General features: G+C 43.3%; 1 protein-coding gene across 5 annotated transcripts; it reads right to left on the bottom strand.

The window, feature by feature from the left end:
* Positions 1–2,743: 2,743 nt before the first annotated feature.
* Positions 2,744–21,464, bottom strand: qki2 (QKI, KH domain containing, RNA binding 2). 5 transcript variants are annotated; one of them, XM_073489404.1, is made up of 9 exons: positions 20,694–21,464; positions 17,692–17,840; positions 16,424–16,540; positions 11,796–11,939; positions 10,509–10,596; positions 9,997–10,281; positions 8,414–8,437; positions 7,673–7,750; positions 2,744–5,714 (listed from the first exon to the last, which is right to left on the bottom strand). In XM_073489404.1, the coding sequence occupies exons 1-9, from the start codon at positions 20,833–20,835 to the stop codon at positions 5,692–5,694; spliced, it is 1,050 nt and encodes a 349-aa protein (XP_073345505.1). In that variant the 5' UTR covers positions 20,836–21,464; the 3' UTR covers positions 2,744–5,691. The 5 variants fall into 5 exon arrangements, with proteins under 5 accessions (XP_073345505.1, XP_073345507.1, XP_073345508.1 ...); XM_073489406.1 differs by having other exon boundaries at positions 7,673–7,747; XM_073489407.1 differs by lacking the exon at positions 8,414–8,437 and having other exon boundaries at positions 20,694–21,463.
* Positions 21,465–23,089: the final 1,625 nt, after the last annotated feature.

Genomic DNA, 23,089 nt, shown 5'->3' with positions numbered 1-23,089 from the left:
CAAGCCTCTTGGGTCTGCAGCTCCTCAGTCCTCTTTCTAATTAGGTCTGATTTAATTGGCTGATTTAGTTTAATTTGTTCCCGGTCGGGACGGATACTAGTTGAATTTCCACGACTCTCTCTGCATCTGCTGGGATTAAACAACTCCCACATGACACCTGTCACGCCTTTAAATGCTTCAAATGTTTTTCCCCAACTTTTTCTAAAAACCTGCTGGGATGCTTACCCATGATGCAACAGAGGAGAGTTTGAGAGAGAGAGAGAGAGAGAGAGACCACACACACATGCACACGTACACGCACATTTGTGCAGGCCCCGGCCATCTGCTGCCGGTCAAAGGGACAGAGGCACTGAAGGAATTTAGTGTGTTGAATTTCCCGAATAACAGAGCATCTTATTTGGATTCTGCCATTGTATGTGTGTATTCAGAAGGGGCCAAGTGGAGCGATGAAGTTTGCCATTGTCGCCCAGTGTGGGTGTTTTCAGACTCTCTGGCATGATCTGTGAGTTAGTGTTCTCTGTGCTGCTGCCCAGTGTGCCCACTGTCTTTCCCACAATGCCCCATTCAGCCCTGGGCCTCTCTCTCTCTCTCTCTCTCTCTCTCTCTCTCTCTCTCTCTCTCTCTCAGACTGAGCTGCCACCCATTTTGTGCCTCTGGCTAATCATCATCATCCTCATCATCCTCATCATCCTCATCATGGTTGGGCTACGAACCAAATTTTCAGTTTTGGGACCAAATAGCCGTGATGTCATCCTCCCTATCTTTTTTTTTTCAGCCACTCTTGTTTTCATCTTCTCCCTTCATTTCCTCCCTCTCTCTCTCTCTCTCCCTCTCTCCCTCTCTCTCTCTCTCTCTCTCTTTCTTTCTGTCTCTCTGAGCTCCCAAACACAAAAGACAGAGAGGCCACGACAGGACCCCAGTGTATGCTGGTTGTCAAGGAGACAAGGAGACAGTGTTGGGTCTTTAAACTGCCTCAGAGGGGTGTGTGGAGTTAGGGGGAGTTGGCCTTATTTACATGGGAAGAGGACAAGGGGAATGAGAGAGAGAGAGGGAGAGAGAGAGAGAGAGAGAGAGAGAGAGAGAGAGGGGTTTGAAATACAACTTTTGAGCAGCTTATAGGTTCCTCGCTAAAAATCATTCCCGCCGCTCGGTCATCAAATATTTACCAAGCAAGAGGAAATCTGGAGCTGTTCATTATGTGGAGAATGCCCGTGCATACATAGTAATGTAAATCAACCTGTCTTTTTCCTCTCACTTTCTGTCTCACACACACTCACACACACACACAGCCATGCTTTTGATTGTTGGGAGCTCTGGGCCCCAGTGTTGGCAGTGGTGAGAGAGCTGACTGCAGAATACATTACCAGATGCTTGAAGAGTGTTTCTTAGCAGGCTAGAAGAAACAAGAAAGCACTAAAAAACTTGACTGAAAACAGGAAAAACAGACTCAGAAGTACACACCCATGCACCCCCACCCATCCCATATCCACACAGCCGTCTCTCTTTCTCACTATCTTCCTGATCCCGTCCAGAGGATTGTCTGCAGCGGTCACATTATGTCCTCTCTCTCTCTCTCTCCTCTCAGTGATCATGAGGGGGCTGAGGTTGCGGGCTCGACTCCAAGCCTGAAGTTCAATATCACCCCCCAAAAAACTCCACAATGAAGGCAGGAAGGGCAGGGAGAGGACGAACGAGCCACCCACTGCTGCATTCACCGCAGAAAAAAAGCCCCATGTGACTCTCGACTTTTCTGTTCGTGCACATGTGTGGTTTTACAAGGAAACTTTTAACTTACTTCTTTAAAAAAATATTTTTTGTGTGTGAAAAGCAGAAATAATAAAAACAAACATAGGTCATGAGAGGTGTGACTTCAGGGACAGGCTGTGTAATATTTACTCTGCAGATGTTTGAGGGCGAGCTTGCACAATCAATTTCCCTTTAATTCCCCAGACATCTCCAGACCTGAACCCTCCCTCCTCCTCCTCCTCCTCCTCCTCTTCATCCTCCTCCTCCCTCTCCTCCTTTTTCTTTTCTGTTATACATGTGCATGCCTCGTAGAAACCATGGTGAGCTGGGTGTGTTTTCTCCTCTCTTATTACACACATCGACGTGCGTGATGTCCACTTAGACAGCAGAGAGAGAACACAGAAAAAGGAGAAGTGGGAAAAACGCCATGTTGTGGCCTTTTCCCTTCATTTTGTCTCAAGTATCCGCTGTTTTTTTTCTCCCCCTTCTTTCCTCCCCTCTCTCTCTCTCGGTATCTAAGGCGTGTTTGGTGATTAGTATGCAGAAAGGAAGCTGATTTGCATAATTAAGAGCTACAGAGAAAAAGCGACAAAGTTTTGTTAGTTTTATAGCTACGAGTTTAATAGTGTACAAAGAGTTATTCCTGCTCAAAAAAAGTTAAAAGTTCATCGTTCAACACATATTTGTTGTTTTTCACTGTTTTTTTAGACACACATGTAAATTCTTTTTAAAAGGAATTCAGAGACAAGTGGTTAATAATCACAGAAGTGGTAACAAAGTTAGTAACCTACACTTGGCACTGAAGAGTAGATTAATGTTTGTACTACACTGTTAATTGTCACACTCATAGTTTACAAAAGGCACAGAAGGCAAGCAATGCTGATCTCAAAGGCTCAAGTTAATACAGAGGACATCAGAGAGACTCCAGTAAATCAGGACAATGGTTACTAATAATCACACGTGAAGGATGTTATGTTCACCAAATTATTCTCCGTAATAAGGCATAATGTTTCTTATCTGAAAAGGTCATTTAATGTTATTTTCACGTACAAAATAGAATATAAAAATACATTATAAACTTGTTACAGATGTTACGACTCCATGATTTCTTTCTTTTTTTTTTTTTGTATGTCAAGGCATCAGGTGTGTGTTTGCAAAACTTCTGAAAGAGCGGATACACATGCAAAAATATATTTATATATGGACGACTTCATCTCCAACAAAACAAACAAACAAACAAACAAAGAAAAATCAAATATAACACTGTTCTCTGGAGGTAACCCAACCTCACATAAACATCTCACACACTGTAGCTGCTGCTTTAATACTGCATCGCACCTCCAATTCAAATGAGCCACTTTTTTTTTGTTAAGTTTTTGGCACTGAGATCTGAACTGAGAAGAGTTACGGATGTAAAAAGCCATAAACATGTGTACGGGGAGACATTTGATTAATCTGCATAAAACCCAAATGACATGATAGAAGTAGATTTAGGTGAAACGTTGTTCCATCGCTCTCAATAAATAAAGGCACTGCCGTTCAAGCTCATAACAATACTGTAGTGTGAAGAAGGCAAAGGCATCGTTGTGTAAGTCCTCCAGATTTAGACAAAGGAAGTGCACGCTTCCCTCTCTGTGCTTGGTATTTAGACTGTATATGTTGATTCAGTGGGATGCTTAAAGGAACAGTTCACCCAGAAATGAAACGTCAGTCAGCGTCTCCTCATCCACACGCTGATGGAAAAGTCAGGAGAAGTTTCGTAGTCGACAAAACGTTTCTGGAGCGTCACAGAAAAATAGCGTTGCAGCGTTCTGCTAAACAACTGAAGCAGCTGGAGAAAATGTTGCTTGTACAACTTAATCCAAGTCTACAGAAGCCCAGAGATTACACACGCATTTGAAAAGACGTTATTTACAACCTTTAGGCGCGGCTGAGCTCGTGAGACTATTAGCATTGCAGCTACGAGGGCTGGGTATCGTTAGCAAAATGTTCAATACCAGTAATGATACCTTAACTTTGATTACCAGTTCCTGAAAGATACTTTTTTCGGTACCAGTTTTATAAAATCCACTTTAGCGAAAGATGACACATCACACATAAACGTGTTGAGCCCAGTCTCTGGGTGTAACCTCGTGTTATTCCATCACGCCTTGAGACATCCGATCACAAGCACCAAGAAGCGTGTTGCTGATGCTGATGAGATTAGATTAAGGTATTGAATTTGGTTTCAGATGTCAAGATGTTTTTTGATGCTTGATAAGTATTGAAGTTCGACACCGAGCACGAACAACAGTGAAGATTTTTCTCTTAAACTGGCAGTAGAAAAGTTTTGTGCTCTAACGTGTCATTATAATAATGACACCATCAGTGTTTAGATTAGTTCCCCATAAACTTGGCTTTTGTTGTGCCTTTCTGTCGCCACCAGCCGAGGAATCATCTGCGGAAAATGAAGCCTGACTGGTGATCCAAGCAGATAGAAATGTTGCAGCCTGGCATCATTTCCATCTGCTTTCTTGTCTCCATTTGAGACTAAATGAATGAATGAAGTCACGTTTTGTCCTGTCGGCTCTGAGAAAAACAGCAACAACAATAATACCACTTGGAATCGCCAGCAGGGGAAAAGTCGTCTGTGAAGAACAGCGTGTACATTTCTATGACAAATGTGTGTTTTAATTTGTCCTTTTGCTAATTTACATTGTATGTTTTTTAATCTACCGAGGTCAGGCCTGCGACAAAAAAAGCAAAAGTTATATTATTACAAATGTGTGTGTGTATGTTGGAGACTAGAAGAGATTAAAATGTCATTATTTTTTTAAAAATGGGTGTGGTCGATCCCGTTCACCCCCTTCAGACACGCTAATGCTTTTAGCAAGGCAGCTACATTTCGGTTTAAAAAAGTAAATGTAACTTGGATTAGGTCAGACGAGCTGTATGGAGCCACTTCACATTCGTTACCAGTTGTTTTGTAACGTTTTAAAACAAGTCCCCAGCTACTTCAGCTGTTTAGGAGAACGCTGCGATGCTGTTTTGCTGTGAAGCTCCAGAAATGTTTTGTTGGACTACGAAGCTTCACCTGACTTTCCATCTGTACCAGGGTGAGTAGATAAAGACTGTAGTTGCATTTTTGGATGAACTGTTCCTTTAAGAAAAACTTTGGGGACACTTTGAATTTTGGATTCCAGTTTGTTATTTTTCCTCACTGAGCACCTGTTTGACTTCGCGGCAACATTTTAAACACATCGTTGGATTCACATGTTACATTTCAAGGGAGAGTGTGTTAATATACGAATACATTAACACTGATTATAATTTTGTTATAATGAGTTATTAAAAGTATGTTGGCCTTAAAAAAGAAGCAACAAAGTGTGTAAAAGTTTCCAGGTTAATCAGGAGGTGCCCGATGAGGAAAAATGTGACAAAATATCAACGTGTCTCTTTTAGTTTAGTGTTTGCGGAGGGTTCCTGTGCTGGATAAGTACCATCATCATCAGTATAGTTACCGTGTTATTAAATGAGTCATTAATATTATTGCATCACGTGGACTGAGGGCAGGGCAGCTCAGGGAGACAGTTTGGCACAGCCAGGGATTGGCTTAAGAGCCCTTCACCAGTTCAGGGGCCCGTCCCCAGTAAAGTCTACTGGTGTAACAGATTGGGATTTCAACCGTCGAATGCTTATAAAACATTCTGGCTTTGGACTTTTGGGAAGGAAGGCACGTTCGGTAAAGTTTTAGGTTAGGACTTGGTGATGGGCGGGGTCCTGAGGTTTATTCCCATGATCGCTGTCGTCTGGTTGGCTGGTTAGACAGAAGCAGCCGGGTTGTTCCCAATGTGCTGGTCTGGTTGGCTGAGCTGAGGGAGTGGCGGGGCCGTGGGCCAATGAGCACGCCAGCGGGGCAGAGATGGGCGGGTCATCAGTGGGCGGAAAGGTCAGAAGGTCAAGGGGTCATGGGTTAGTTGCCGTGGCAGCTAGAGTTAGACAGACAGAGACGGACAGACGTGGAAAGGAAACAAAAAGGGCACATAAAAGGGGACATAAAAAGAAAAAAAGATAGAAGAGAGATTAGTGTCAGCTAGTGGCGTCAGGATGACAACAAGGCAGATCTACTGCAGTCACACAGCATGAGGGGCGCTACAGAAGAGCTGCGCAACACCTTCATGAGCCCGGCATAACCATTCAGAAAGACTTACATCAACCACCGGGTGGTGACATAAGGAATGGCTGGTTAGCGATGCTCGTGTGGACTCATGGAGGTGTTTGCAGGGTTAGGTTAAGGAGAAGATGCCCCTCCTGTCGTGCGACCGCTGCTATAGTGATACTACTCATGCTAGCTGGGCTACGTCTAGCACAGACAGACAGTGAAACCATGAGACAGAGAGGGAGACAGCATGGTTTCATGTGGGTGAGAGAGTGACCTTTATGTCCAAAGAAAAGTGCCTGGGCCTCAGAAATACTTTCACTCACTGACAAGAAGAGCTATTGTTTAGCAGCAGGCGTAGGATCTTGATGATTAACAGTTGTGATTAACTGATTATTGATTATCTTTGTGCTATGGAGTATTAGAAGAGCACCTAATGACTACAGTAAGCAAAGAGGCACCATAAGAGACAGTGATGAGAGGTTAAGAGATGGTGATTTTAGAGGAAACAATTTAACAATAGACAGACTAACTACAAGAATTTAGAGGCTTTGGTTTTCTTTAGAGATTTTTTTCAATAGTCATCTTTATTGCCTTTTAGTGTTTTTTTGTCCATCGTGTACAACAAGAGCACCACCGCTCACATACACACATATATTGTAGCTAGCTAGTCCATTTTTCTATTGCATAAAACAGTCACGAGGCCTGTGAATCGAGAAGGTCACCTCATCTTAAATAGACAGAGCAAAACACTGCCTTCATTGCCACCTTTCGCGGTGACTAAAACAGTAGTAGCTACACACCTTGAATAAAGTTTGAAGTTTACATGGAGACACTTCATCTATAAAAAGCATGTCGTAAAAACAAAAATAAAAATTTACAAACTAAAAAAACTAAAAAAAAAAAAGAAAAAAAAAAGAAAAATACTACAAGTATTTCCAAGCGATCTTGTTCCATAAGCTTCATATAAGCACTTAAATCCTTAAAATCCCTATATACAAATTTATTTTGCAGCTAAATACATGGTAACAGCACCACTCTGGCTAGGAAATATATGAAAGATGTAAACAGCCCCAATGATAAAGTCCAGTGGGCGACTGATAAGACCACAAACAACAGTATTTCATACAAAAGAGCTTGTAACACAGACCTCAGTAGTCATCACACGCTGTGTTTTAGTAGTAAAGACCAAAGATCATATTGAATTGAAATGACCTTCAGGAAAAAAGACAATCACTGTTACTTTAAATGTCATATAGTCATTGGGCACAACACAGGATTTAATTAATCATAAAAAAAAAAACATTTGTGGAAATCTACTGGAATGAAGTTGGGTATAAATAAAAATTCCCACAGTTTAGGGTCAAGAGTAGTAGTGAAGAGATAAAAACGACGACAAAAAAAGAGAAAAGTTTCTGAGAGAGGACTCCAAATCCAGAGTCACAAGGACCGAGTCACATGAACGGAGCGATCCATTCTAATTGAGAGGGTCCCGGCACTGCGAGCCGTCCAGTTTATCTAACAGGCGAGCAAAGATAACCGCTGCAGCTGTCACCCCTCACATGGTTCCTCCCAATCTGCTCACTTATTTCACTTTCACTGCAACAAACACTGTTTCACATTTTACACTGCTTCAGCGTGTGACCTCTTCGCCTGATACAGTAATTTCTCTTTTTAGGCATGCCGTATTACAGACACATGTAAACTGAAATTGGTCCATTGGTCTGCATGCACGCACACACACACACATATACACATACACATAAAGTGGCTGGTGAGCTAACTAACCTCTGTCTGGGGTCACTACCCTTTGGTAAGGATGGATTCTCTTGTCGTGGCGTCGTACCTTAGCGGTCATGGCACCTGCTAACAGCCATTGACATCGCCAAAACAGAACACAGAAGGTTACTCATCAGAAAGACATCAAACAGTCCACCCATGGCACCAACATCAGTGAAACCAGGAATTTTTACAAAAAAAAAAAAAAAGTGTTCAAGGCTGAGGGTGAAAATCAGTCAAAACGCTTCTAAGAGACAGAATGTTTTGTTGTTTTGTGGTCTTCTGCTCTCTAAAGAAAATATTAATCCAAACCACTAATTTCTCACTAAGCTTCACTAGTAGATTCAACATCAGCTGTAAGCAAAGTCACTCTAGAGCTCTGTGATTAAAATAAGCTTTAACATATATTAAATCACAAACAGCGGCGCTAAAATATCTATGGGTTCACTAAAACGTGTTAAAATTACAAGCGGAAGCTGAACTATTAAAAAAATGTTAAATAGCTGTCACACCACAACACTAGTCTGCTAATACAAGGAGGAAATTAACAGGAATGGACACTTGACTACAGAATGACTGTCGAGGAATCTGTCATCCTAAAGTATGAGCAAACTTTGAGTGTTTGCTCTGCGGGACAAGTATGTAGGGGAGGAGGGGGAGAAAGGGGGAGGAGGGGGGTCTCTGCAAGCCAGTCCATGTGTGTGCTAGCAAGGGTTGCTATTGCTTAGCCTTTGGTTGGGAAAGCCATACCTGCAAAAACACAGGGAGAAGGGACTGTTAGCCCAGCAATGAGCTTCAGAATTCACGTGTATGTGCCGTAGATGTATTACAAGAGCTGGATACTGCTGCCAATAGTTCCCAGTGTCAAACCGTAGTACTGCTACACAAAAACACCTGCTACCCAACGCGACATTAACACAAAAATAATCAGGTTTTTCGTTACATTGGGGGGAAACAGGCCTTCCACCCTCCGTTTTGCGCGTTCACACCTGGAGGTACGATGTCCTGACTCTTGTTGGAATAGAGCGGTCAGGTGGAGTGTTGTTCTGAGGTGTTCAGAGAACTTTGTTGTTTCATCGTATTTTGGTCCTTTTCTGTATAACAACCATAAAACGATCGCTACTACTTTGCTGATTTCTCGGTGGCTAACTACCTTGCTAGCTAATTTTACATTGCTGATTTGTCGATGACAGTCCGGCATTTTGACGTATTTCAGTGTTGCATTACCTTCCTTTGACGGCTTATGATGCCTGAAATTTAACTAAACTCGAGCAGCAAAGTTGCTTCACTTTGTACCGCTCCTCTAATATGAGTTTGGACTGAAAGGGTAGGACCACAGGTGGCTAAACACCATCGTCGACAGCTGGTGACTTGGTCTTGTCCCATTTCTAACTAACAGTAATGTACAGTGGCTGAGAAGTGCTGAACGAACAGGATATCCAAACGCTTTACAAATCTGAATAACAATAAAGCATTAATGCAAATGTCAACACTGTGTCATTGTGACATTTTCATTTGTGCTTTTTTGAATTTGTGTTTTGGATATGCAGTTGTGGAAATGGATGAGATTTGGCTCTCAAGTTTGCAGTTCGCAGTCTACAGAATATGATCAAAGTCATGTAAAGATGTTTAAACTTGAGCGGCAGAAGTGCTTTACGAATCTGCTTCATAAAAATACAGAGACGAGAGGGAAACGAAGAAAGACCTGAAGCTTCTGCTGAGTTCTGAGTTCAGTCAGAGGTGAGAGCTGAGAATGTGCCTTTATGAATATGTGCCATACGTGTAACTGTATGTCTAATGTGTGTGTAGACTTCTTGAGCGGCGCTGGCTGAGGATGCAAAATGAATTTCGGTGTAAACTGACGATAAAGTTGCACCGTATCATACAAACGGTCGTTGTGCATCGTGCTATCGTCTGTCCAGCTGGTACAGAACTGTTGGGGACGAGCGGTGAAACGACGCAGGACAAAAATGTAATTTGATTTCTATCTGATCACATCTTTATAGATGTAGCTACAAGTGTTTTGATCCAGTAATCAGAAAATCAACACCGGGTCACAGCACCCTATTGCTACTGGGTCAACATAACCCAGTATTGCATCAGTGCTACATCGACCTCACACTGGGTGAATTTTTAACCAAGTGGGTTTTAATGTTCAAAGACTAGAAATGCAATTTATTTTCTGTGCGTGCTGTCATCTCAAGTGGGCGGGGCCGGGGACGGAGACCCGAATGGAAAAGGGTTATTTCCGCGTGTGATTGGAGTCCAGTATCCAGTTCTCATAATACATCCATTGACCATGTATGAAAGTGATGAACTTTTGATTACAATACCTAATACTCCAGTTGAGTCGATCGGGTATTCCAATATGGAGGGCGTGAGTGTGTAGGGATACTCGTACGGCGTGTAGATGATTCCAGATTCGGGCCCTTGCTGCACCAGCGCCGGGTGTGGATTCCCTCCCTGTACGAGGGCTGAGCTCTGGATCTGACGAATCAGAGGCATGATGGTCGGCGTGGTGACGGGGGCAGGGTTGCGCATGTTCGGAGGCAGGACGGGCGTCGGGCCTGTGATGATCCGAGGCGCCTGAGGGGTCCCTAGAGGGAAGGCGGCGGTGGCTGCGCAGCACACAAACATACAATAATGCAAGTATGCGCACACCCACACGCAAGCACACAAAGTGCACACACATACAATAGACAGGGAAGAAGAGGAGAGGACAAACAGACTATTTAACGGGAGAAACAGAGGCATTGTTCATATATACAGTGGACTCCTGTACCGAGACCCCTCCTTTGTCTCCCACCAACCCTCCTCCACATGTTAATTATGATGTCATCCTTACGCGTCTTGACATTGGCGTCTCTGTAGGTCCCGTTGAGAATGGCCAGCTCCATCAACTGCATTTTCTTCAGGTTGTCTTCCCCCTCAGCCTGCACCACCACACACACACACAAGCAGAGCAGCACAATCAGCGCACATAGTGAAGAGGATTGTCATTCAGCCGCTTGACAAGTGAATGAATTCACTGTTGTGGGAGTCCGGTCAACAAGTCAGCAAACATTGCAGTACGCTGAAAGTAATTATGATTCAGTTTGAATGTTTTTCTGAAGAGAAAAACTTTAAAGTCTCAAACGAAGTTGACCGGACCTTGAACGCAGCCACTGCATCCCCCAGAATATATTCAGTGTCAGACGTCATACCTTCTTAGCTCCAGTTACAGCTCGGTGAAAAGCTCGGCTGATTTACAGTCAGATGGCAAGGTTGGCTGGGTTAAACTAACATATCATTAACTTCACCCGCCACACTCGCACAGCCACAAGCGTAGATTAACAGGTGTTCAGCTCCTGATTGCCTATAGACACTTCTTACTTTTAGCACTGGCTGATGCTCGGCTGTGATTGGAGCGGAAGTGACGGCTGATTGCTGCAATAGAAATCCCCCTGCTGGTCTTTTCAGTCTGTTTCCATTGTTGCAAGTATTACAGAGGGGGGAAAGGAAGGAGCCTTGTGATTTCAAAATATGTGCCTTTGTGATTGTGTGTCAAAGAGGAGATAATTAAGTGAGTGTGTGTCGCTGTTCCCATGTGTTTCTCTCATTTTCATCATGTTTGCACACATGTATGCATGTATGCATGTATGCATGTATGCGAGTGGGGGGTGGGGGGCAAATAGGTGGGCTGGAGAATGTGAGAAATGTTGAGGAGTGCAATCAAAATGTCCTCTTGTGTGGACAACAACAAAAAAAAAAGGGGGGAGAAAAGAGGAATACTGTAGCCAGTAGTTTGGGAATGAAGTGAGTTGTGAACGAGTGAAAGGAGTGATGGAGTGGGGAGAACAAGTGAACAGACTCTCCATTCATTCCCTCAGCCTTTCAAACAACCCGGGGTTACCATGGAAACCCCTTTATGCGTGTTCCCTAATTACCCTAACCCCTTACACATACTCTCTCATACACACAGAGACGCACACAAAAACACAAAAAAGACACAAACACACACACTTTTTGGACTGACAATCCCCTTCCCCCTTCCATGCATACCAACACAGTGAACCCTCATCCAGTCACACACAGCTTTTCCATCAGTCCAGTCCGTAATATTTGACGCTGAGGGGTTCGGACTCGTACTCACAGCGGGCACCAGGAGTTTCTTGACCTCGTTGATGGCTCGCTGGAGTTTGATCTTGGCCCGGTTGTGTGTGTCCTCCACCGTGATCAGGACGTGGAGGTCCTCGCTGAGGTGCTCCCAGTTGGGCTTCCCTCGGTTCATCTCCTCCTGAAACACAAAAAAGGTTTTAAAAGCCCCGTTTGAATGCACAGCACAGGCTCGGTCCGCTGCTGCAGAGAAGGAACAGGATTTCACTTTTCTTCTTGTTTGGCTCGGTTTTGTAGCTTGGCCTCAACTACGCACAAACGCACACAAGGCTCAAGGTCCTTGTGATGCAGCTTTGGAAACGTTATCAAACTCCTGTTGCACTTCGGTCGCTACAGAAGTTTGGTGTTACAGTTTATTGATTCTTTCTGGAACATTTCCCCAAATCACATCGTTCTTTGTCACAGGTTTATCTCTATATAAAATGACTCATCGATTAAAGGTGCAGTATGTAAGAATTGGCCTCCTGTCAAAGGTCACTCCAAACAAATAGGTAAGTAAGTGAGTAACCACTAATTGCTGCTAACTGTAGGTGGCTCAGTTAGCCGTGCAGCTAGCGATCCAGTAGTATTACGAGGTTGGACTGGCTGGTTAACGTGTTAACATCAGTAGACAACTTTGCAACACAGCACAAAGACGTTATAATACGATATAACGTCAAATCTGTTGTTTTTTTCACACTTTTTTGGTTCATTTTTGGATGTTTTAAACCAAAATTCATAGAAATTTCAACTTTAATTGTTATTTAGATGTTGATTCAACGACAATAACAGCATTAATGACTCATTTAATGAGTCACACTGATGCTGGTTGTATTTGTTAGTGTTATTCATAAACAGAACAGGTGCACATGTTTACTCATGCAAGTGTCTATTTTGGATAACCTTGTGTGCCGAACACAAGCTGGACTCGCTGCTTTTCTCTGTTTCAGATCATTAGACGTTAGGTTTTATTTTTAGTGACACGAACTCTCGGGACACTAATGAGTTGGTGGTGGTTCAATCGGTCATTACATCCAGACTGAAATATCTTAATACATCTTTATTGTCATGAAATTGTGTTTAAACAGTCATGGATGAACCGTGAATTTGGTGATGCAAGGAATTTTCCTTTAGTGCCACCCTAAGATCGATTTGTTCCTGACTTAACTTTCTCAACAAACTTTCTCTTGGATGGATCGCCATAAAATTTGGTTCATGTCCCTCTTCTCCATCATTATATTCGTTACATGCGAAGCTACAGGCAGACAGTTAGCTTAGCTTTGCATAACAACTGGAAACAGCTAGCCAAGCTCTGTCCAGTGGTCACAAAACCCACCTACTCACATCTGTAAAGCTCACTAAATCATTTTTTAGAGTCAAAACGACAAGTTGTTTGCTCAAATAGCTTTTCTGAATCCAACAATCTGACAATCACGTCAAGCAGGGCTGAAAAATTAAGTCAACTCGAAAGTGCCAAAAACTGCATGTGTGCAAATGTTAACAGCCCTTTTCCAAAAAACAGTTTTGGTCTCTATAGCTAATCAACTCACTTGTTCAAAATTATATTCAGGCTTAACGCTTCACTCAACCTGAGCTCCACCACGCTCCACTTCTTAGCCTATTTTTAGATTAGTTGGGAGTTAGATGAAGTCAGACGCTGCCAAGTGGCGAACGCAGGAGCCACCACACTGAGTTTCACAATGGCTCTTCAAAAACATTCATGGAGACTACGTCCATGTTGTATACGGTACATGATTTACACCTACACCTGCCCACTAGCTGCGGGGGAGGTAATAAAGTAAGCCGTGTTTGACCTTGAACTCTCTTGCTTTCTTTTGTTATTCTTGATGTCAGTTTTCATGTGAACAACTGAGAGCAAAACTAAACCAACGTCCTCCAGGAGAGATTGTCCGAATATGTGCGCCGTCCCTGCATGTGAAGGCTATCGCTTCTCTCTCCTCTCTATGACGGCCAGCCTTCAGACGAAACAGACAACTTTACCCCCCCTAGTGTTCCCAAATGGTATTGTTAGCGCCACTGTCTCAAGGACAACTGGATCGTGTAACAAGAACCAACAACACAGGACAAGACGTGAGCTTATTCATTGATTTAGTTTTTAATGGAGACATGAATTTGATTTTCAGTCAGGCTTCATTTTTGTGCCCGACGGCAGACAAATTATAGCAAAAGTGAAGTTAATAGAGAACCGATCTAAATGCCGATGGTTACATTATTTTATAGCCACTGCACTGTGCAATCAACATTTACTTCGAAACTTTAAGGTCTACTGCCGGTTTAATTTCGCCCTCTAAAACGTACTTTTAATTTATGTCGTGGTCGGACAAGAAGTCGTGCGAACTAGATCTTTTTCGACCTTTATGTCCTGAAACTATATTTCTTTATTTCTTAGCCGGGAACGCAGACTTTCCTCGCCAGGCCGCCTGTTTTTCCTCCTGCTACTCATATTTAACGGACGGGTCTGAGAGTGGTATCGATCTTCTTATCTTAACCCATAATTCCAAACCATTCACAGCTTTTGACAGCCTGAACTATCAGTTAATCACAAAAACCTCTGATTACTCTACAATGAAAATAAGTGCGAGTTGCAGCCTTGTTAAAAACTGAAATCATGAAGTCTTCTCTCTCAGCATTGTGTGCTCGGACATTCAATCCTCTGTGGATGTTTTGTCAAGTGAGATGTATCACTCTGAAAAACACCAAAAGTCAACATCTTTCTCTCCTCTCCCCCTGTTGCCTCCCACTGTGTCTCTGTTTTCCTTCCTCTCTGTCTCTCTGTGTGTGTCTGTGTGTTTGTGTGTGTCTCTCTCTCTTTCTCTCTGAGGGGCGTGCGGGGTAGGGAATGTTCTGGAGAGAGAGGGTGGGTTGGAATGCTGGACTTGCTCCACCTGCCGTTTGGAAAGCTTGAGCCGACTCCGTCCAACAGCACACACCAGGGGAGAGGAAGGGAGAACAGATGGACCGAACACCAGGACAGGAGAGGGAAACTGAGCTCCAAACTCTCATTGTGAGAGAAGGATGGACAGATAGATAGATAGATAGATAGATAGATAGATAGATAGATAGATAGATAGATAGATAGATAGATAGATAGAAGAGTGTTGTGGGAGTGTTTGCAGCCAACTCTTAAGTGAAACTCAATCAGTGGGAAACATTTGGATCAAAATCCATTACTATCTTTGTGTTACATGCTTGTTGTTTGTCTGTTTAAACTTATTCTTACATCTGAGCAGAAATCTATTTCCACCCATTTGGATTCAGTTCACGTTTAAGCTGCTCAGACGCATTCGAACATCGTGTTCTTGTTTGTTTTTGTCCGTTTTGTTATTGCCGAGTGTTCGTCCACCCCCCAAATGAGGTCAGATTGAAGCACAGCATGTAACTTTCACAATAACTTAAGTACAAATAATGATCACTTTGACGGGATACTTGTCTCAACCATAATCAACTTTGAGACCAAGTCTTGGAAAAAAAGAAAGAAGTTTGTGAAATACACATTTTCTTTCTTGAATTGATTTAGATGAGAAGTTTGTGACCATTCCTATGTCTTTACTGTTTATATAAGGATAAAGCAGCCATTTAGCTTAGCTTAGCATAAGACTAAAAACAGGGGAAAAAGCTAGCTTGGCTTCGTTTGAAGGTAACAAAATCTGCCTTCCAGCACCTCTAAAGCTCACTAATTACTCACTAATTGTAAGTTATATCTCCTTTGTTAAATCTTTACAAATACTGCTCTGCAGATAAGTTGGGGTGTAAACAAACTGTGATGTCACCCATTGGTTTGTAGACTAGAGTTTGGCATTATAACCATATTTGGACGAGAGGGTGGAGCTGGAGAGGATATCCTGATTGGATCTGACTGAGAACCTGAGCACAAGTCATGGTAGCGACTGAAATCACAAGATAGCCACGCCATAAAGAGCATCCTGCTTTTATCGTCTATTTTACTCCAAATGGGACCTTAATTTACTAAATGAACATCACGCTGAGTTGAAGAAGACGTCAACTCAGCGATCGAGATCATGAACTCATGAGGAAACTGTTCACTGAAGTAATCAATCAAGTGAGAAGTACGGTCATTTTCTCATAAGCTTACATACAACGATACTTCCTTTTTGAAACCAGTGGAGTCGCCCCCTGCTGGCCATTCGTAAGAGTTCAGGTTTTAAAGGTGCAATATGTGAAAATTGGCCAAATGTGAAACGAGTAGTTAAGCAAATAGGGGGCAGCATACCACGAGAGTAAGTGCTGCACTGGAGAGGTGCTGATGTTTATTCCGCTAGCACAAGAGCTTCGGACCAGGACAGGGTTAGCTGGTTAGCATGCTAACTTCAGTAGATATCTCTGCAACACAATGCATAGATGTCAAAACTGTCATTTCTTTCTTTCTTGTTCTCCTACATCTTGCATCTTAAAAGGCACTTCTGCATTCACTTCACTATTTGTTGGCCGGACGTCGTGACCTCTTAGAGTCTTCGGTTATAACCAGATTAGACGAGAGGAATTTTGTTACCTTTGGACAGAGTCAGGCTAGCTGTTTCCCCCCGTCTTCAGTCTTTATGCTAAGCTAAGCTAACTGTCTCCTGTTTTGTGTATGAGTGTGTGTACCTTCTTCTTGTCCCTCATGGAGCCCTTTCCTCGCACCATAATCTTGCAGCCGGTCTCGGCCTCCAGTTGTTTGGCTGTAAGTCCACGCGGGCCGAGGATCCTCCCCACGAAGTTGAACTACACAAAAAGAGCAAGAAACAATGATGTGGAAATGAAACAAGGCACATTTGACTGCACACACTCGAGCTGCCCTTTTACAATGTGTGTGTATTTGCATACATGTGTGTGTCACCCTAACCCCACAGTGTGCCTTTGAAGTTTGTGCATCTGTGATGTGTTTGTGTTACTAAGAGGGACAAAAATAGCTCATTATATGGGTGCTGGCTGGTGCTGGTGGCATGACAGGACAGCGGCGTTCTCTTAACCTTATCTGTCACTATGACTGAGTGATTAACTAGACAGCTGCCTCTGTGAGTGTGTGTGTGTGTGTGTGTGTGTGTGTCTGTGTGTTTGTTTCTTTGCCACTGTCTCTGCTTTGCTCATGACATTTGTGCAGCCTCTTCCTATTCTTTCTAACCGAGTTTAACCTAAAGTTCACTTTGGTTGCAACACATTCGCTCTAAGATGACCGTCGACTCTCTCTCTCTCTCACACACACACACACACACACACACACACACACACACACAGACACACACAGATTCAGATAGAGGAACTGCTCTCTAAATTTAACCTTGACTTCAACCGTTTCTAGTGCCCTCCTGTGTGTGTGTGTGTGTGTGTGTGTGTGTGTGTGTGTGTGTGTGTGTGTCCTGTTAGTCTTCTGTCATGTGAGTGAGGACAGCCTGTCATTGTATTCGGTGATTGGCGAGCTGATGCACGGAGAAAGTCATGTGAGCCATTCAATCTGGATCAACGCAACTCATATTGAAGTGCTTAACTGTACTTGGCGAGAGCGGGGATGTACTGGATGGTGAAGTGTCTTCAACTGCACTGCACTTGTCTTTATATTTGGGGGGAAAGACTTAATCCAGCCTTTTAAGCTCTTGTAAATATTTATAGTGTAAACTTATGGCTAAAAACTGTGTCGCAGAGAAGGAATGCGCATCAGTTACTCGCTTTTTTTGAGTATTTAACACTAATCATTCGGAAATATTCATTTAATCTTGTTGGAGAACAATTTTCTGGGTCATTATTGATTGAGCCTTGATTAAAAGCCTCGCTGACTTTCTGGCAGCCTCTCTGTCACTAAGAGGAGATAAAGTGACAACAGCAAAAAGTAAACAAACTCCTCTGAAAGGTCAAAGGTCGTGTGTTTGTCCACTCACGTCGGGGTACTCTTTGACAGGAACGTAGAGCTTCTCCTGCAGCTGAGCCACCGGGCCGATGGCTTCAGGAAGCTCCTCCATGTCCCGTCCGTTGAACATGCCGCCGTTCACCGTGTCGTTGTACATGTCCTTGCGTACCCTGCCGATTTCTGCGAGACAGAGGAAGAGAGAGACGGGAGTAAAGTTGAGTAAAATTAACCGTGGACATACGGGAGAGCGTCAATGAGGGGACGACGAGTGTCACGTTTCTTCACACGTCCGTTTCTTAGGACGATGACTCACTGTCACCAGAATTACAGCACGGTCTGAGCGTGACAGTGAGACGGGCAGACAGACAGCGAGGCAGCGAGACAGTCACAAGTATTCTGCACCACAATGTAGAATCTAACCACCGACTGCTTTGCAATTATTACAGGCAATTTCTCTCTTTCTGTTTCTCCAACACACACACACACACACACACACACACACACACACACACACACACACACACTGTTCCCCCCGTTCACTGTGTAAATAATGTAATGAAAAAACATGCATGTTAGTGGGGTCACAGTGACCTCCTCTACCCACCTGTGTTCATGTCACTAGTTATTCAACAACCACACAGACAAGGACAATTATTAAAAAGGTAACACGGCTGCAGGATTATTATTTTTTCATTTTGATTCATTTTGTGATTATTCAATAAATCTTCCAGTCTATAAAATGCAAACAATTTTAATAAATGCCTTTTTGGCTTCTTCCATTTTTTTTTTTTTAATCAGGGCAACAGGCCTGGTCACTAATCAGATCTGACATTCAGCATATTCTGATTTTTGAAGTCTGGGTTTTTTTTACATCAGACTGCCAATCAAATAAATTGATTTCAAAATGTGCTACTTTGGCTCCCACGTAGCCGCCTTCCTGTCTGTAGTTTTGAGTCTGTGGTTTCAGTCAACGTCACGCCCACAACACTATCTGACTGGTTACACGTCACGAGAAACATCCTATCAACACTGAACAATCTGAATTGTCAAAGTAACTAGTAGCTAAAGTTATATAAATAAAGTGGAGTAAAAAGTACAAGTATAAGTGTAATGTAAATACTCGAGTAAAGTACAAGTACCTCAAATTTGTACCTAAGTCGAGGACTTGAGTAAATTGAACTTTAGTTACTTTCCATTTCTGTTTTTTCTAAATTTCTAAATTTTGACACTAAGATTTTCATTTGAACTGCGAATCTATATCAGTTCCAAATATCGCTGATCAGTCTCCTTGATTATCAATAATGAATATCAGTATTGCCCCTAAGTCCATACCCAAAGAAACGTAGTTTACAAAACACCGAAAAGTGGCAAAATGTCCATTATATCTGAGACTTTTCATTATTTCTGCTTAAAAACCGACTGTTAAACGGTCAGTTTTTTGTCTTAGGTTTGGTGCCGAGACACCATCATGAGTGAGACTGTGTTTGTCTGCCTGTCTGCTTGTTTGGTGTCGTCTCAATGACCGACGCTAACCTCTGATGCCTTTGTAATGACACGCTAGCACAATAATAACTGACTACTGCATCACACAAACACATACGCAGCAGATACACACAGACCCCTGGCTTGAACTCACACACACGCACACACACACACACACGTACAGAATAACTGCCTTGAGTCACAAATATCATCTGACCTAAGCAGCCTGACAGGCACGTCTGCCTGCTCTCCGAGCGATAAGTCTGACCGTAATAACTACAGTAGGACGCCATAATTACAGCCACAGCTACAGTGACAATGATGATCCTCTAATAACCCATTCTGACCTGTTAAAGACCAAAAGTGACTATTAAAACACACACGCATACACAAACAAATCTGCACAGACAAGCAGCTCTTGTGTCACACTTCAGTTGCAACTTGCTGAAAGAAAAACGAGAAGTAGAAGACAACAGAGTTAAAAGAGTGCAAGATGAAGTGGGGGGGGAGCTGTAGCAGGCCTTATCTGAACACTTCAACCTGTCATGGGTTTATATATAGAGCGGACGCGACCGCAGTGTTTCCAAATGTGCAACAAACATGCACCCTGACAATATGTGTGACTGGCAGGCTTTCTTATTACCCCCGCACAAACTTTTTGGTGCTGTGTCCTTGTCCACATTACTCAGGCAGGAGACACAGCCAGGCTGGAAATGAGCACGGTACAATGCCTTTCATTCTGACCACGGGTGTCACATTATCGTGTGCGAGGGATGAATGTGCTCGGCCGTCAGTCTTCAACGTGAACGCACGCCACTAGACGTGTTAAGTTGACCTATTTGTCAGGCTCTGGAGGTCGTCTGGTATGAGTGCAACCTTGCTGCGTCATGAGACTTGTCACAGAGCAGCAAGTCGGGACCTCGGTGATCCTGATGTGCAACAACAGTGGCGAGGATCACGCTGAAAACAAGTGACGCGAATTTAAGATTGTGGACTTTTGTTGCAAATGTGAGATGGCAACAAGTTTAAGTGCAAGTGGCCGGTTGTGCAGACGCGGCCTCAAATCACACATTTTGCACAGTGACATGCTCTCCTGCTCAGGGATGGGCTGCAGCGTTCACATAAGCCTGCGCATTAGGTCACTGGGAAAGACTAACAACTGTCTGTTTGTTCCCATCACCAACTGCCCAGTGTGTGTGTGTGTGTGTGTGTGTGTGAGAGTGTGTGTGTGAGAGAGAGAGAGAGAGAGAGAGAGAGAGAGAGAGAGCTCATCTGCTGCCCTCAACAAATTAAAAATGTGATTTAACAGCCAATCAACAGAAACTTTTGATTCATGCCATTGTGAGTTTAAAAGCAGAGTTGTGTGTGAGTGAGTTGTGTGTTTAATTAGCATCTCTCTCTGGATGGATGACACGACTGTCACGTTTCCAAGGAGCCGGAGAGGAACTCCCGCAGTTACCGACCCACTCAATAAAGCTGCTTATTTTTAATTAAAACTCACCATTTTAAAAAAAAAAAAACTCAAATGTGGATGTGACAAGCTGAGTTTACCTTCATCCAGCAGCCGCTCCAGATGCGTGAAGATGCCGCTGAAGTTGGGCAGCGAGCTCATCACCTTCCTGTCGTTCATCAGCTGCATCAGGTAGTCCGGGTTGGACTTGGGTCGCTCCTTCACCTCTGTCTCGCCGACCATGGCGCACTATGCTCCGGCGATAAAGTGACCTGGCTTAGTCGAAAAAACTTAACTTACGGGAGAGAGAGAGAGAGGAGAGAGGGGGGGGGATTTTAAAAAAAAAAAAAGACACGCCCCGGCAAGCGATGCGAGGACCGCAGGGGACAGCACCGGCCGCGACCCGCTGACCGCCTCTCGGCTCGCTACTCAAAGTGGACCCCGGTTAGCGCGACTCCTCTTCGGCCAAAGGTTTCGTGTGTGCGCCCCTCTCTTCTTCTTCTTCTGCTTCTTCTTCTTCTTCTTCTTCTTCTGCTTCTTCTTCTGCTTCTTCTTCTTCTTCTTCTTCTTCTTCTTCTGCTTCTTCTTCTTCTTCTCCCCCCTCCTCTGGTCCGACTCTCTCCGGAGTTTCAGAAAAGTTCCTCTAAAGAGGCACCGCGGCTCCGTGCGACACTCTGACCGACTCCTCGCACTTGTTCAGCGGCTACTGGCGTCCTGCGGCCCGGCTGCTGCGCTGTGTCCGCCCGGTGTGTCGCTGTCTGCGGCGGATCGCCTCCCTATCATATGATTACAGTACCGCGGCGGCACGAGAGGGCTGTCGGGAGAGCGCCGCGCGTGCCCGCTCTCACAGGGGAGGAGGAGGAGGCTCGTGCTCGTCCCCTCTTGCCTTGTCCGTCACGCGCACACGCCCCACGCCCACGGTGCGACAATAAAAGAGCTCGTGGAGGTTCGTACACCTGTTCTGACACCTGTTCCGACCAGCTGCGGTCCACCGCGGTGTGTGGCCAGGTGCCGCCAAGAGCGCAGGTACTTCACTCACTGATGGAATGTAACTGAGTACTTTTACTCAAGTACTGCCTGAAGACAATATTCAAGTACTTTACTCACTGATGGAATGTAACCGAGTACTTTTACTCAAGTACTGCCTGAAGACAATATTCAGGTACTTTACTCACTGATGGAATGTAACTGAGTACTTTCACTCAAGTACTGCCTGAAGACAATATTCAGGTACTTTACTCACTGATGGAATGTAACCGAGTACTTTTACTCAAGTACTGCCTGGAGACAATATTCAGGTACTTTACTCACTGATGGAATGTAACCGAGTACTTTTACTCAAGCACTGCTTGAAGACAATATTCAAGCACTTTACTCACTGATGGAATGTAACCGAGTACTTTTACTCAAGTACTGCCTGGAGACAATATTCAAGTACTTTACTCACTGATGGAATGTAACTGAGTACTTTTACTCAAGTACTGCCTGAAGACAATATTCAGGTACTTTACTCACTGATGGAATGTAACTGAGTACTTTTACTCAAGTACTGCCTGAAGACAATATTCAAGTACTTTACTCACTGATGGAATGTAACTGAGTACTTTTACTCAAGTACTGCCTGGAGACAATATTCAAGTACTTTACTCACTGATGGAATGTAACTGAGTACTTTTACTGAATTACTGCCTGAAGACAATATTCAGGTACTTTACTCACTGATGGAATGTAACTGAGTACTTTTACTCAAGTACTGCCTGAAGACAATATTCAGGTACTTTACTCACTGATGGAATGTAACTGAGTACTTTTACTCAAGTACTGCCTGGAGACAATATTCAGGTACTTTACTCACTGATGGAATGTAACTGAGTACTTTTACTCAAGTACTGCCTGAAGACAATATTCAGGTACTTTACTCACTGATGGAACGCCACCTGATACTTCCACTCCACTACTAGTTACCTGTTACTTTTCAGATTACAAACATATAGTTTACTTTATTTGTACTTTTGATACCAAAGTACTTCCACTGCACTACAATTTGGAGGCAAATGTTGTACTTTTACTCCACTACAGTTATATGATTACTGCAGTTACTAGTTACTTTCCAAATTAGATTACATTTAAGTATATATATAATCAGGAACTTTTACTCATATTCATCTGTTTATAATCAGGGATGTCTTGTAACTAAGTACATTTGCTCAAGTGCTGCTTAAGTACAATTTTGAGTTACTTTACTTGAGTATTTTTGCCACCTAATACTTCCACTTCACTACAGTTTGGAGGCACATATTGTACTTTTACGCCATTACACTTATTTAATAACATCAGCTACCTGTTACTTTTCAGATTACATACATATAGTTTACTTTTACTTGTACTTTTGATACCTAAGTACAATCAGATACTTTTACTCATATTCGTATGTTTTTAATCAGTGATGGCATGTGACTAAGTACTTGAGTATTTCCCTTTTATTGCTACTATATAC

Source organism: Pagrus major, chromosome 20 (genome assembly GCF_040436345.1).
Source record: "Pagrus major chromosome 20, Pma_NU_1.0".
Taxonomy (NCBI): Eukaryota; Metazoa; Chordata; class Actinopteri; order Spariformes; family Sparidae; genus Pagrus; species Pagrus major.
Note: the sequence above shows the minus strand (reverse complement) of the source record. Positions and strands in the feature narration are given on the sequence as shown.